General features: G+C 45.4%; 1 protein-coding gene across 1 annotated transcript in view; it reads right to left on the bottom strand.

Annotated features, from left to right (window-relative positions):
• Positions 1-2,146, bottom strand: part of RUFY1 (RUN and FYVE domain containing 1) — a 50,475-nt gene extending 48,329 nt beyond the window's left edge. The window contains exons 1-2 of the mRNA XM_034655720.1: positions 1,757-2,146; positions 296-413 (exon numbers count right to left, since the gene is read on the bottom strand). Coding sequence (XP_034511611.1) covers positions 296-413; positions 1,757-1,916 — 278 coding nt within the window. The 5' untranslated portion in view covers positions 1,917-2,146. The remainder of the gene's footprint in view (positions 1-295; positions 414-1,756) is intronic.
• Positions 2,147-10,967: the final 8,821 nt, after the last annotated feature.

Here is a 10,967-nt window from a genome sequence, read left to right on the forward strand (position 1 = left end):
GCCAGGCGCCCCACAACACCTTTGCAAACTACACGACCTCTCGTGACCTGCAGGAATCGCTGTCCCCATCTTAAAGATAAGGAAACTGAGGCTCAGGTAGGGGCAAATCTGGCTCAAGATCTTGAGGATAACGGGCAGCCAAGCGAAGACTAAAGTGTAAGTGGAGTGTGGCTCCTGTGACGATTTGTTCTAAATTAGAAAAAGTTTTATCAGCGAGGAATTGCGAAATGGGTAAATACGAGGGCGTTTATTTTTTTTTAAAACATTAAATCAGTGTTAACTACTTCTCACTCACTTTAATTCTGGCAGATTTCTGACACTAGTGGCTATATCTGATGCTTCTGGACAAAGTTTCTCCACCAGCTCCAAAGGACCAAAGAAAGATTTATTTTGGCCAATGAAACTCTTCTTAACTAAAAGGGAAAACAAAAGGGTTATTATTCATAAGAACAGGTTGCAAAGTGTCCTCAGGCACCCACAGTCTCTCTCCCAAAAGCCAAACGGACAATGCACAGCTCTACTGCTTACTCCTGATTTAGTCCTGGGGACTCAGAGATGTCAGGTAACAAATGAGATCTCCCTTCCTCTGATGACAGGGTTTCTGTGATACCCCAACTATGCTCCTACCGCAAGTATTTACTGCCCATGAAATAAAACAAACACATATATATATGTATACCTTGTAGAAATCCTTCCCCTTTCTCTCTCCTACGTGATGCCAACATCAATGCTGGATTTCAAATCATCACCATCATCCCTCATCCGAATTGCTGCCAATAAGCTTCTAACGGGTCTCCTTGCTCCTCCTAATACGGCCACCCCTTTACTCCCCTCCCCCTTACAATCTCTTCACACGCGTGGAAGTTCCTTTAAAAATGTTAAGTCAGGTCATGTTTTTCCCTTTGCTTAAAATTCTCCAGATACACATACGATATAATCCAGCTCCTCACATGACCTGTGAAGGCCTGCGTGATCCAGCCTTCCCCCCTCCCCCAAACGATTTCCCCGACCTCATCTCCTCCCACTCTCCCTCTGAGTCCACTGGCAACTTCCTCAAACCAAGCCTGGTCTCACCCAGGACTTCTGCCCACCTGTTTCTTCCCCCACTAAGGAATGCTCTTGCCCCAAATCTCGGCCCAGCTAACTCTTTCTCTTTTAGGTCTCAGGTCACAGTTCACCTCCCCAGCAAGACCTCCCCTCTCAGTCTAGCTGAAACCCTCGCTGCTTCCTTGAATTTGTAGCACTTTGTAATTAAGTTTGTTTCTGCGTTTCTTGTCTGTCTGGTCTTCTAGAACTGCGCTGTCCGCTGGAGTCACGTGTGCTTGCGAGCACTGAAATGTAGCCAGTGCAACTGAGATGTGGTATAAAACACACGGTGGGTTTTTAAGCCTTAGAATGAAGAAAAATGTAAAATATCTCATCAATAAGGCTTTTTAAATACTGATTATGTGTCAAAATCATAACATTTTAGATATACTGCGGTCAGTAAAACGTGCTCTTAAAAATTTCACGTTTCTTTTTGCTTTTTTTTTTTTTAACGTGGCTACTAAAAACACTAAAAATTGCAGAAGTAGCTTGCCTGGCATTTCCCCTGGACGGTGCTGCTCTCGATGTCGGGTCTGGCGTGCAGGGACCCCGTCTGTTTTGCACCCTGCCGTCATCCCAGCATCCAGAACAAAGCTCAGCACTGATGAATACATGCTGAGCCAACAGCTGGCCCGAATTCCTCCCGCCCCGAACGCCCCCTCAAGCTCACCTTTCAGCCCGTGTTTGAGGCAATGCTCCATCACCACGAAGAACTGCTGCAAGGGGGCATGGTCCGCATCCAGGCTGCGGCCCAGGCTCAGGGCTGATTGAAGCAAGACTTTGACGCTGAGTTTCATCATGTGCATCAAGTTGGCACGCTCCTCCATCATCTGGCACTTGGAAGCTGTTGGGGCAGAAACAGGGACAGCCTCGTTAGTGGACTGAGGGTGGTCCGGAGTGAGGAGGTTGGAAGATCGGCGTGGCGGGGGGTCAGGCGACCAGTTCGGAGCGCGGACGTGTGGCTGGACGGATAACTGGGCTTCGTAGTCAACCGGCCTCTGAACCCTGGAGGTCACAGCTGCACCTGGGCAGCCTGAGCCATGGGTCAGTCTCTGGAGACCTCTCCCAGGCAGCTCCGCGCGTTGCTAAGGCGACGGCCCTACTAAGACTCGCCGCGATTGGCCTTTCCCACACCCAGTAATTCCATTCTCGACCAATGAAAGGGGCAAACTCCAGGAAGCCCCGCCCCAAGTCAGAAGGCAAGCTAGGGGAGAAGCGTTCCGTCCCTGGACATTCCGATTGGACGGGCCCAACCGCAGGCCACGCCCACGAAGCTCACGGGCGCCATTTTGCATTCTCCGCCGAGGTGGTCCCGTCCTCAGCCTCCCTAGACGGCCCTCTCAGTCTGTTCTTTTGTATGGCGGTGACAACCGAAGTGTCTGTAAGAAAGCCTGTGCCCTTGAGTTGCAGACTCAAATTCTCGTTGCCCATCTTTAGTCCACACTCAGTGGGCAATACGAGTTTTACACTTTTTTTGTATGTAAAACCGCTACAATCAGAACTCAGCTACGTTTCCATTTCAACTCCCATTAATATTGTCGTGTTGTTTTGAGAGTAAAAAAACCTTGTGGGCCGTCAGTATCGGATACCCATGACAAATGTTTACCAAATGTCCCCCTCATACCTCGGAAGCTGTCAGCCTAGAAATTAAAAATGCAGACTCCACGCGATTAATCGAGCCCTGGCGGGAAAAATAACCCCGTGCGCGTCCCTCCGCATCCACACCGACATTTAGTCCGAAACACCTGCCGACCGGAGGGGGGTGGTGGTGGTGGTGGTGGGGTCGTATTGTTTTAGCTGGCAGCTGTCTAATCACTACTGAGGTTAAGTAGCTTTTCACGTTTATTGTCTCCTTGGATTCTGCGAATAGCCTGTTAAATCTTTCAACTTTCTTGCTGATCTGTCTATTGATCTGTATATCCTGTATAAATTAATATTGATATTAATCCTTTGTTTATAGCTGTTTGATTTCATGGTCATTAATTAATATGAACATAAAGATGGTTAAAAGAGCGCACGCATAGATAGCTAAATCGAAAAGAACTGTATTATGATTGAATTTATAATAAAAGGTATTAAGTAAGTAAATATTACTGAGGCTGGAGACCGCCTGGGACTCAAAATTCTAAAGTCTCAGACACCCACGAAGACAGCTGCCGGGAAAGAAAAATCCGTCTAAACATTTCACCAGAGAAAAATGGGTTGATTAAATGGGTGGCGGTGATATAATTATTTTTAAATTTTGAGAGAATCTTACATATTACGTTTATAAATTCGAAAGCGTTAATGAGCTGGATGATTGGGAAAGAAAATACAAATCGTACAGCCTCATCTAGAGGAGGGAGAAACCCTGAACAGACCAATAAACACAGAAGCAATTTGTAAAGATTCAGTGTTCCAGAAGACACCACGCCCAGGTCTGTAAACCACCGCTCCCCTCATCAGAATGCAGAGCCAGGATTCTGGCGCCGCGCCAGGCAAGCCGAAATGTTTGCAGGAGATCCGCTCCAGCCCTTCCAGTTTCACAGCTCTACAGGACAGCCCGATCTGAAACGGTGCTTCAACCACCTCCATTTTCACCTGTTTGTACTTTCTAATTCTTTTTTTTAAAAATTTTTTTAATTCAGTTAGCCACTGTATAGTACACCATTCGTTTCTGATGTAGTGTTCAGTGATTCATTAGTTATGTATAACACCCAGTGCTCATCACAAAGTTCTTTCCAGCTTATCTTTTACCTCCCGCAAAAGACTGCAGACGAGGCATCCCATGATGGGAACCCAAACTACAATAAGGACTGCCCTGAGCCAGCAAGACAAGGGTGCACGTGGCCTTTACTGCGCCCCTGCGGGTACCCACCGACCTCTGTCCCACGTTTTCCTTATATAAATCTAGAGTATTTTCAGCACTTTGTAGACCACCTTTGAGATGCTCCTCCCTGTCTTCCCAGTACTGGCCTCATGGCAATAAATGCCTTTCTTGGTTCTCCACCACTCCTCTCCCTGCCATTGGATTTTATCAGCGGCCAGGGGCTGAACCTGGTCTGTGTGGGAGCCCAGGAGTAGGCGCTCTTGCACTCCTGCGGCCTGGTTATAGATCCACTCCCTATCCCACAACTTCCTCTAGATGCATCTGATGAGGGAGCAGAAGGCAAGCTTACAGCCTGCACCCTCCCAGGTTGGCTCTGTGTGGCATTCCTCAGGCACTCCCAGCTGCCCTAAAACTAAGGGAAGGGACAAACAAATGGTGAACTGATAAAGATCACAGTCCTGGAGGAAGTGAGTCTCCACCAGTTTACCAATGTCTTAGTGATTTACAAGGCAAAAGCATCCTGTTACCAATAGCCTAACTTCAGAGACCCAAGGACTCAATTTCCTGGAGCCCTAACATCACTCCCCCCCACCCCACAGTGATGTGGGAAACAGAGGCAAAAGGGAATGTAAATAAAATTATATTTCCTTATAACCAGTAGCCCCACTGACAAAAATTTGAGGCAGGCATAGTATAACACTCCTCCAAGAAACTCCCAGCTGTCTTAACGCTAATGCTTTCCTAGAGGAAAAGCAACCCCTGTTTGACAATAGCAAGGCCTCCAGTATCCTGAATCTTCTTTAGCATATGGAAATCCTTTTGGACACCTCCCTTTTTCCTTCCCTCCCCCAACTCCCACGTATATAATTAGCCATTCCTCCCAGCCCCAGTGCAGCAGCTCTTTCTGCCCACTGGTCCTATCCCATTAAAAATCACCTTTTTGCACCAAAGATGTCTCAAAAATTCTTTTTTGGCCGTTGGCTCTAGACCTCACCAACGCTACTCAAAACTGTATCACACCGACCTGCGGTCCAGAGAGTCCCACACACTAGGTGGAGGTGAAGCCTCCTTTGATGATTCAAGTCACCTGAAACATGAATGGCTTCCAACTTCTCATTGCTTTAGGGGGACCATCTCTAGCTCTCTGCCGGCTAGCCTGAATTCAGAAAAGTAAACATTTTTTCCTCCCACAAATATATGTAATTATTCTCAGCCAGCCTCAATACTCCACCCTAGGATGTACCATTAACTTGAGGAACATGTTCCATATATTAGACGGGCCAAAACTATAGCTCTGTGTTTTTGAAGAAAATGGATTTTTTAAAAAAGATTTTATATATTTATTTTACAGAGAGAGAGAGAGGCAGGCAGGCAGAGGGAGACACACAGACCCTCGCTGAGCAAGGAGCCCGATGCGGGGTTTGATTCCAGGACCCTGGGATCATGACCTGAGCCGAAGGCAGACACTTAACCAACTGAGCCACCCAGGTGCCCTGAAAATGGATTTGAAGTACACATAAACTAAGTCTTTTTGTCAAAAAATACTGTGTTGGCAAAGGTATAATGAAATAAGCAACATTCAGTTGTCCCCAACTGTTTTGAGTGTTCTGGGTTAAACAAAGTAACTACTGAAAGAATTACAGGTATAATTTTCATTTAATAAGTCTGGATAAAGGCTTTCTTGGGGGAACATTTTGAGGCTGAGAATTTTAATATGATTGGGTTGCATCCTTTTGCAAGTCAGGTGATTTTCATTTTTTTTAAACAAAACTAAAGGAACAAAAAATAATTTTTGACAAAAGATCAGTGTGACTTGGGGCACATAACTTGGAAGGAATTAAAAAGTCTGACATTACTATAACAAAACTGTCCATTTCTATTTCCTGTTTATATGAACCAGGCTTCTCAGGCCTCACATCTATAAAAAGCCAAAAAATGGGAATAAAATTGCTGCTGAGTCCCATCATATTTTATGAGTAATCATATATTTTCATCTATGGATACATGGTAATGAAAAAACCAAACCAGCCCATTAAGAGAAACAATAACAAGAAAAATTTATAATAATTATGTATAAAAATTATATCCTTTTGTTAACTTAGCATTTCTTATTATTTTAATGGTAATTCATTCCACAAGAAAAATATTTTATATACTTAGAGCTTTAGTCACAGGAAAAGTTTATTGAATTTTATTTTCTTTTTTCCCCAAGATGTATGATAGGAAGACCAATAAAAATTTTTAAAACATAACGGAAGTGGAATAGAAATTGAAGTTCAACGAATACAAGGGAAAAATGTACAGTTTTCAGGGGTACCTGCTGGCTCAGTTGGTAGAGCATGCGACTCGATCTTGGGGTTGTCTGAGGTGCACGCTGGGTGTAGAGATTACTCAAAAAGAAAAATCTTTAAAAAAAAAAGTAAATTTTTCAAATCACTTATTATTTATTTTTAAGGTGGATGTAGTGCCTATCAAACCATTTAGGTATTTACATACCACTTAAAGAATGATGTAACACTTTTATTTTAAAAAGCTAATATTTACAGTATGCCAGAAAACATAAACTTTAAAATTGTGATGAAGAATTTTATATGTCAACCCTAAGAGCCAAAGACTTCTTTAGGGGGTCACGAGAGCAAAAAACGTGAAAGCAAGTGTTTTAGGTGATCAGAGCTGGGTGGCAGTGGTTCCTACTGATGTCAGAAAGATGTTGGGGGGGGGGCGCCTGGGTGGTTCCGTCGTTAAGCATCTGCCTTCGTCTCAGGGAGTGATCCCAGCGTTCTGGGATCGAGCCCCACATCAGGCTCCTCCGCTACGAGCCTGCTTCTTCCTCTCCCACTCCCCCTGTGTGTTCCCTCTCTCGCTGGCTGTCTCTCTCTCTGTCAAATAAATAAAATCTTAAAAAAGATGTTGGGGTTCAGAGCTGACGGCCAAGAACGGGTTCCTGAGACGTCTTTGGTTTAAAAAGGTGGTTTTATTAAGGCACGGGGACAGGACCCATGGGCAGACAGAGTTGCACTGGGGTCACGAGGAGTGGCCCCTTATATACTTTCAAGTTGGGAGGGGGTTAGGGATAGCGTAAGTCTCTAAGGAATTTTGGAAGCAAGGTTTCCAGGACCTTGAAGGGGCTAGCTATTGTTGGGAAAAGGTCGTTTATTACCATCTAATAAAACCTTAGTCATGAGACCCTTTAGATGTATTATTGGTGGATCAAAATGCTTGGGGGATGATTGCCAACATGTATCTTGGGGGGTTTAGAGATAAAGGAAATTTCTAAAGGAATTTTTATATGTTAAAGTACACTTAAAGGACCCTGGGGGTTGGGCTAAGATCGCCTCTTGCCCTTAGCAAAGTATCAACATGGAGACAGCTGAGTTCCTAGGGGAATGTCACTCGGCCTGTTTCAAGGACTTATCAATGGGCTGCAGGTAGTAAGAAAATTTAGTTTTTCTTTGGCCTTTGTTTCCCACATCACCATCACCGTCCTTGGGTACGTGGCTGTGTTCTGCTGCCATCCCATCCATCCCTCTGCTTCAGGACTCACCTGCTCCCATCGTGCTCCATTTAGAGCTATGGAAAATGTGAAGTGGATTTTTAAGCCCTTCCATCTCTCAAGTTTACTGGCTTTGTGACTCTGGCCAAGCTATTCACACCTCTAAGCTTCACTAATAAGAGTTTAGCACATCAGCACAACACGCAGGATGTCACCAAGTTCTATGCTTCCTAAATTGCCAAATAAATGGTCTCTTCAGGGATCTCAATCTTGACTGTTGTGCAGGGGCCAGGCCTGGAACAGAAATGAGTGCTGCTGCGGGAGGATGAGCTGGAGGGGACCTGGGGCCCCATGGATATCCAGGGATCAACCCTGCTGAGCACCACCCTCTGGCGGGAGGAATGCTGGTCCCCAGGGTCAGATGCAGTTTTCAGAACCTGGATGTCTGGATTTTTATGTAAAGCCTGCTCGCTGGCTTAAAAAAAATTTTTTTTTTTTTTTTTTTAAAGATTTTATTTATTTGAGAGAGAGAGAGAGAGAGCATGCACGCCCACACACAAGTTAGGGAGGAGCAGCAGGCAAAGGGAGAAGCAGACTCCCCGCTGAGCAGGGAACCTGATGCGGGGCTGATCGTGGGACCCTGGGATCATGACCTGAGCTGGGGGAGATGCTTAACAAACTGAGCCACCCAGGCACCCCCAAATGTTTTTGTTTTAATGCTTTTATACTGTGCAGCCTATGAAATGCAACTACCAGACACAAACAGCTCACAACTTGTTGTCACTTTGGTAGAGAGACTGAGTATGCAGGATGGGGAGTGGGCTGTATGGGTGTATGTTGTTGGGGTCTCAATTACAGAGGAGTAAGTAGACTCTTGATAAATTTTTTTAAAAGATTTTATTATTTGACAGAGACAGACAGCCAGCGAGAGAGGGAACACAAGCAGGGAGAGTGGAAGAGGAAGAAGCAGGCTCCTAGCGGAGGAGCCTGATGTGGGGCTCGATCCCAGAACGCCAGGATCACGCCCTGAGCCGAACGCAGACGCTTAATGACTGAGCCACCCAGGTGCCCCGATTCTTGATAAATTTAAGTTTTAGTTTTGAGTAGCCCTTTGGTGTGTTGAAGGATCTTACAATACAGTACAGTGTTCCCCTCTATTGACAAGGAGGAAAATTTTAACACTTTCCCAACTGTCAGGAATTTTCACTTAGCATCTCAGGGGCTAGACTGAGTTCAGCAATATAACTGCGAAAATGTTACTGTGATTCATTGTAAAAGGAGATGCACCAGGTGCGGAGGGCCACTTGGACACGTGGAAAATAAAATTTCCCATGGAAGAAGAACAGAGAAAGGCATAATACATACCACCTGTCTGATGGCAAATATATATCTAAATAATTCTAAAATGAAAGAATGCCCTTGGGGCGCCTGGGTGGCTAAGTCAGTTAAGCGTCTGCCTTCCGTTCAGGTCATGATCCCAGGGTCCTGGGATCAAGTCCCACGTGGGGCTCCTTGCTCAGCAGGGAGTCTGCTTCTCCCTCTGCCTGCCGCTCCCCCTGCTTGTGCTCTCTCTCTTTTAAAATCTTTTTAAAAAAAGATTTTATTTATTTACTTGCCAGAGAGAGACAGCTAGAGAGGAACACAAGCAGGGGGAGAGGGAGAAGCAGACTCCCCACCAAGCAGGGAGCCTGATGCGGGGCTTGATCCCAGGACCCCGGGATCATGACCCAAGCCGAAGGCAGATGCCCAATGAATGAGCCACCCAGACACCCCAAATAAATACAATCTTTAAGAAAGCAAGCAAGCAAGCAAGCCCTATTTAGTGAGCACTCCTGTGTAAGCCACTGTGCTGAGCACGTTAACTCAGGAACACGCATGCTTGGTCACCCATCCTTCAGGAAAAAACATTAACAAGCAAGGTGCAGAACCCGCTGTGTGTCCTGTGGTTCGTGTGAACACTGCGTGGGGAGAAGAAAGCATGTACAACCCCTCTCTGAAAGATACAACAGGATTGGGGACAGTTCCTGCGCAGGAAGACATACTCTACACTGAATGATCTTTTGTATGGTTTGATTTCTTTTTTACCACCTCTATTTATTACTTAAAACAACAACAACAAAAAACAAACAAAAAAGACAACTATAGAGTACAGGATCACTGTGGCACTCTGTGCTAACACGGCTCATGTGGGATAACATTTTATTTTTTATTTTTTTATTTTTAAAGATTTTATTTATTTATGTGGCAGAGAGACAGCCAGAGAGAGAGGGAACACAGCAGGGGAGTGGGAGAGGAAGAAGCAGGCTCCCAGCGGAGGAGCCCAATGTGGGACTCAACCCCGGAACGCTGGGATCACGTCCTGAGCCCAAGGCAGACGCTTAACGACTGCGCTACCCAGGCGCCCCGGGATAACATTTTAAAGCAAGTATTCAGGGGCACCTGGGTGGCTCGGTCAGTTAAGGTCTGCTTTGGGCTCAGGTCGTGATCCCAGGGTCCTGGGATTGAGCCCCGCATTGGGCTCCCTGCTCAGTGGGGAGTCTGCTTTCCCTCCGCCTCTGCCTGCAGCTCCCCCTGCTCGTGCTCTCTCTCTCTCTGTCAAATACATAAATGAAATCATAAAAAATAAAAAACAAAAAACAACGAAGATAATACGGATTTAAAGTGTCGGGTATCTCTGAGTACTGGGGTGATTACAGAGATCAAAGCCTGCATTGATGCACACCAGGAAACCAAAGTAATCCCCTAGGGTTACTTTGAAGGTTAAATGAATTAACGCAGGTACAGATCTAAGACTAATACCTGGCACCCAGTAAGTCAACAAATATTTATTATTAATTGTTCTGTGCTAGGTGCTGTTTTTGGCACTGGCACATGGCATCTATCAGCGACCAGCTAACATTTATTATTTGCTTGCTACATGATCTCAGAGGCTACCAGAACACACATCATGCCTTGACTTTCGGGACTCACTGCCAATGGCTGGTTCACAATCAAACACCCACGGGTGTGTGCAAAGGCAGCGAACCAGTGGGAACCAGATTCCTGAGTGGAAAGGCTCCCTCATTACCTTCTAGTCCTACTGACCACTGCCAGATTCTCAAAACAAGTGCGTTTGTAAAGTTTTCTCTACTCGTTACTCTTTCTTAACCACCGAAATTCTCACAATTCACTCTGCTGGGTCAGCGATGACTTCTAAGCAGCAAATTCACGGGTGGGTAGGAGGGAATCAAGAAACCTCAGAGACACGTTATGATTCTGAGCGGTATTCGATCAGCTCGGCCCCATAGCACTTTCTATGAAGACGGTAACTGAATTTTTAGTTTTACTTTAACATTTAAACACCACACGTGTGTTGTGGCTACTCTATTGGTGAGCACAGCTCTCAATATCTGGCTTTGTAGGGCTTTTCAGGTCACACTCTTAATTTCATCATCATTTAGTATTTCCATTATTTCCATTCTTCTAACGTGCTGAAACTCTAGTCCGGATAACAAGGGCTGAAAAGAACTAGAAGAGCTCACTGGGTTAATAAAAAAATCCCTATTGCTCAGTCTGGGAAACGCGGTGACTTGCGCGCAT

The sequence above is a fragment of the Ailuropoda melanoleuca genome, chromosome 3 (genome assembly GCF_002007445.2).
Source record: "Ailuropoda melanoleuca isolate Jingjing chromosome 3, ASM200744v2, whole genome shotgun sequence".
In the NCBI taxonomy this organism is placed as follows: domain Eukaryota; kingdom Metazoa; phylum Chordata; class Mammalia; order Carnivora; family Ursidae; genus Ailuropoda; species Ailuropoda melanoleuca.